This window comes from Gymnoscopelus microlampas (genome assembly GCF_963454915.1).
Source record: "Gymnoscopelus microlampas genome assembly, chromosome: 3".
Taxonomy (NCBI): Eukaryota; Metazoa; Chordata; class Actinopteri; order Myctophiformes; family Myctophidae; genus Gymnoscopelus; species Gymnoscopelus microlampas.
Genome location: NC_139940.1, coordinates 31,688,759 through 31,693,638, shown reverse-complemented (window position 1 = coordinate 31,693,638; position 4,880 = coordinate 31,688,759). Strand labels below are relative to the sequence as shown.

General features: G+C 38.9%; 1 protein-coding gene across 1 annotated transcript; it reads left to right on the top strand.

Moving 5' to 3' along the window:
- Positions 1–617: 617 nt before the first annotated feature.
- Positions 618–3,733, top strand: LOC311041821 (CD209 antigen-like protein A; the record flags this gene model as incomplete). Its single annotated transcript, XM_084052306.1, has 5 exons — positions 618–694; positions 1,803–1,913; positions 2,023–2,156; positions 2,735–2,838; positions 3,589–3,733. The coding sequence occupies exons 2-5, from the start codon at positions 1,814–1,816 to the stop codon at positions 3,731–3,733; spliced, it is 483 nt and encodes a 160-aa protein (XP_083908432.1). The 5' UTR covers positions 618–694; positions 1,803–1,813.
- Positions 3,734–4,880: the final 1,147 nt, after the last annotated feature.

The window sequence follows — 4,880 nt, the reverse complement described above, 5'->3', positions numbered from 1 at the left end:
TGAACAAACACTATAGCAATGAGTATAAGAATATACAGCTATTTAACACTTATTTTAACAAAAGAAAATCACGTACCCTATACCTTTTAGACCGGGAGCACATCTGTGTCATTTTTAGATTTCTTTGGCTATTTTAGAAAAATCATGAAAATGTGTAAAAATGTTTTAATATATTTTTTTTTATTAAAGCGAACATATATATTTATATACATATAATTGTTCCAGGGACGCCCCAGAAGCAACGATTTGAGTTACAAATGTTTGCTGTAAAAGAGAGATTTGCAAAAATGTTTATGATTAAAAAAGAAACAGGAGATAGTGCCGCGCTATGAGCTTGTATATCTAATATTTTTGAATAGCCAAAGTATAAAATAATGTTTATAGCTCAAATCTAAAATGACACAGTATGCGTTCCAGGATTGAACGGGTTAAACATGTGGTTCAAATATTGTAACTGTTCTCACTCTTTGGCTTTTTCACTGTGTGTGTGTGTGTGTGTGTGTGTGTGTGTGTGTGTGTGTGTGTGTGTGTGTGTGTGTGTGTGTGTGTGTGTGTGTGTGTGTGTGTGTGTGTGTGTGTGTGTGTGTGTGTGTGTGTGTTCCAGACAGAAGACGTAACAGGCGGGTTGGAGTCGGTGTTGGATTGCTTTGTGCTGTTCTAGCTCTCCTCAACGTTGCTGTACCACTCTATCTCTGTAAGTCAAGCTTCATAACAATGTATTTTATAGAGCACCAAAGTCTGACATCCTAGGTTTGTCTACTGGTTCGCGGTTTTCCAACCCCATTCTGAATCCCCATAGACGTCTTTAATATCGCGTCAAATAAGAACTGTGTTCCAAAAATAAACAAATGATCCCGGCGGTTTTACTCTTATGGATATGAAGCATCAACTGACGGTGAGAAAACGCTAATGTTACTTCCGCCGAATTAGTTAAATTTTCTCCAGAAACAGACTGTATCAAATATAAGTTACTGACTAACATAAACGATACAGAACCTCCTCCCTGACAATATCGCCGAGACAGTTTGTTTATTTTTGGACCACAATTCTTATAGGAGACAATTCTATGATGACCCAATGTTATTCTCCATAGCGAAATTACTTTACGAACCCTGGGGATGAACGAGTGACGTCAGGACTTGTGTACATCTATATGTATTACAATGTTTTATAAATATAGTATAATGTTTCATACATATTGTATTTGGTGCAGTGATTAATAAAGTAGCAGCAATATAAGCTGTAGCAGAATTGTTGTTGGACATTATTGTAATTTAAATAGTGTTGGTGTTTTTAAAGGTTCTATGACAATCATTTTCACTTTTTTAAAACGTTTTTTAAGTTTTTTGGGGGGGTTTATGACCTCAATTAGACCCCAAAAAAATTTGAACATTCAGTGGATTTTCTGTGGTCTGGGGTTTTCTGAATAATTAGGCTGAAAAGTAATCTGTGATTGTCCCCTGGACTTTGATGTCACAGTCCATTAATCCCGCCCCCTCTCCTCTCCGAACCTCCCCTCCCCTATCCATTCCTTTGGGGGGGGGGCGGGGGGGAGGGGCGGAGCATAGGCGATGATTGACAGTCAAAATCCCTCAACAGCGACACCTGCAGGCAAAGTTTTATTTTTTCATTGCAGTTGAAAAGGCTTTAGAAAATCAGAGGGAAAAATCCTGCCATGGATCACTGGAGTGGATTTTTCAGTTAAAACTTTTAATACACGTTTGAAGGACCATGATAAATACTTTTAATGTGTTTTAAAAATGAATGTCATGAAACCTTTAAGTGGATCTGTCATTTTACAGATCAGTCCAACATGGTGGAGAGACAACAGCTACTGAGCAGTTTTGAGCAGTTACAGACCAGGTATGACCTCCTGACTGAAGAGCGAGATGACATCAAGATGAGGCTCTGTGGTCAGTGTGACATCACTGTTTTTACTCATTTTATATCATTGTGTTCACTATTTGTCACTAAGTTGATCAAATCAAAGAACAGTGGCTACGTTTATTGTTTTGTTGTTAGAATCACTTGGATGGCTGACAGTTGACAGAGGTTGTTATTTCATCTCTACTGAGAGGAAAAACTGGCAGAGGAGCAGACAGTGGTGTATAGACAACCAATCTGACCTGATTGTCATAAACGGCAAAGAAATGCAGGTATGATGTGTGAGCGTGTGTACATTGTGTGCTGTAACCCAGTGGTTCCCAAACTAGGGGTCACCAAAATATTTTGGGGGGTCCCCAGATGATTAACTGATGATTAACAATTTGCAACATTGTTTTCTCACTCAACAGTAAACAAACCAACATACAGTATATGTGTATACAGGGTATCTGCACTTTTCTAAAGTTACAATTGAATGACTTTTAAGAACATTTTAATTCCAAATGGTCAAATATGACTTTGTTAAGAAAGAGGCAATCATTGTGAAAATAGCCGATCTACAAGCTCACAACGCCTCGCCCTGCAGATCGGCTATTTCCACAATATTTATCTGTGGAACCGAGTCAAACTAAATGTAATGCCTCAACTCCTACAATTCCTAGTGCTTGTCAGGGTGGGGGACCCCAGTTGAAATATGATTGTTTTGGGGGGTCCCCAGTTGAAATGAGATTATTTTGGGGGGTCGAGGCCTGAGAGGTTTGGGAACCCTTGCTGTAACCTATTCCACTTTGAGGAGACACACATCTATTGTACAGTTTGTACATCAGTAACCATCAGCTTTTCTGTCCAGGACCATGTTACCAGTTTAAACAAGACCGTGTGGCTGGGTTTGACCGACAGAGACGAAGAAGGAATCTGGATTTGGGTGGATGGGACACCACTGACCACACCAACGTAAAACTGATCATCTTTATTTTTACCTTCATTCTTCAAAATAGTATTAATGCTTTTATCAAATACAAACCTACTGTACTACACTGTCACTAAGACATCATGTCTATTTTCTACTTCAGTGTCCAGTTTAATTTGCATCTAATATCTAATAGGCTATATTATTTTAGGTCGTAATAAAAAATAATACAAATTAGAGTGAAAAAATCTCCTTGTAAATCTGTTGAAATTAATTAAAGGTAGGGTAAGTGATATTTTTTTGGTTAAAACAAAAAGTATTTTGTTAGAAGGTTAAAGCACTATATTCTGATAGTAATCATTGCTATAGAGTGTTTGTTCAGTAACAGGGGTCTCCCCGTCTCTCCAGCTCTTTAATAAACAGAAAATACATTTTCCGGTAGGTGTCAAAATCTCAGCCAATCAGGAGAAAGTACCCATTTTTAAGCTTCATTTTTATAGTGTTCCAGCTCCAATTTTGCCTGCTCATTTCTTAGTGTCATCACTTCCAATTTCACTTGTTTAATCTATATCCTGATTGAGTTCTCTATCCTGATTGGATAAAATTGGAAATGAAACTGAAACTGAAACGAAAATGCATTTTCTGTTTTATAAAGAGCTGGAGAGACAAGGAGACTCCTTTTACTGAACAAACACTCTATAGCAATGAGTACTACCAGAATATAGAGCTATTTAACACTTATTTTAACCAAAGAAAATCACTTACCCTACCTTTAAATGCTCCTACTTCTCCAGGTACTGGGGCCCTGGTCAGCCTAATGATAACCGTGGAGGGGATGACTGTGTTGAGTTTGATGCTTCTCGTGGGAGAGACGGAGGATGGAATGACATACAGTGTTCTAATCTTAACTATTGGATCTGTGAAAGAGTTGTGTGGTGAAACCACCATGTTCTCAATGTGTAGCTGGTGTGTTGGTACAGCTACATGATGGCTGTGTTTACATGTGGCAGTTTGATCTAACAGCCACCTCGTCTCTGTCGGGGGGAAACCTCATACAGTATGTCCAACACTGTTACTTTTCAGGATTCAAATTCAAAAGCAGCAAGAGTAGCAGATCTACAAGCTCGAAACGCGGCGTGAAGCAACACGTTTCGAGCTTGTAGATCTACTACTTGTCATGCTCTTGTGTGACACTGTTGTGTGATCACGTTGGGCCTTAATTTCTGAAAAAAATAAATATGGAAATAAGACGTTTCTGCCCGACAGCAATGATCTATTCCCTCTATTCCGTTGCTTAAATCATTTTTTTCATGCAGATGAATAACTGGCATGCATGCACGCACGCGCGCGCACACACACACACACACACACACACACACACACACACACACACACACACACACACACACACACACACACACACACACACACACACACACACACACACACACACACACACACACACACACACACACACACACACACACACACAATGCATTTTGTTTTGCCATTTTCAACCCCCATATCTATGATGTGATGAATTGAATACACAGGACCACAATGGAAATGAGCCCTTTGTGTTATCCTTTTAGCACTGTATCTCTGGACTTTTTGCAAACTGTTAATAAAGTCAATCAATCAATCAATGATGCGTTATATAAACATACTTATAGTGCATTATAATATGCTTATAACACTGTGAAATTGTCATAATCACTCACAAATACTCTCACAACACATTACAAAGACAGTTTGAGGGGAGGAGGAGGGGGGGGGGGGGGCAAGGCTTTGACTTTTACAGGCGACAGTTGTTTTCTTGGTAGCTTTCTGTGTGTTATCAATCCATTCATAACCACATGCCAAAACACACATTTCAAATTTAGCCTATACCTGTACATAGAACCGAGGCATTCTACTTCAAACTGATGATTCTCTCTTATTATTATCTTTTTGAATCACGGTGGGCATAGCTCAGACTATTATGTTCTCTATGCCTGGCTGTGACAACATAGTGACAGTACATTACACAAGATGTACTTCTGTTGAATTACTTCCTGAATTGCGACGTGTCTAGTTACTTGTTACT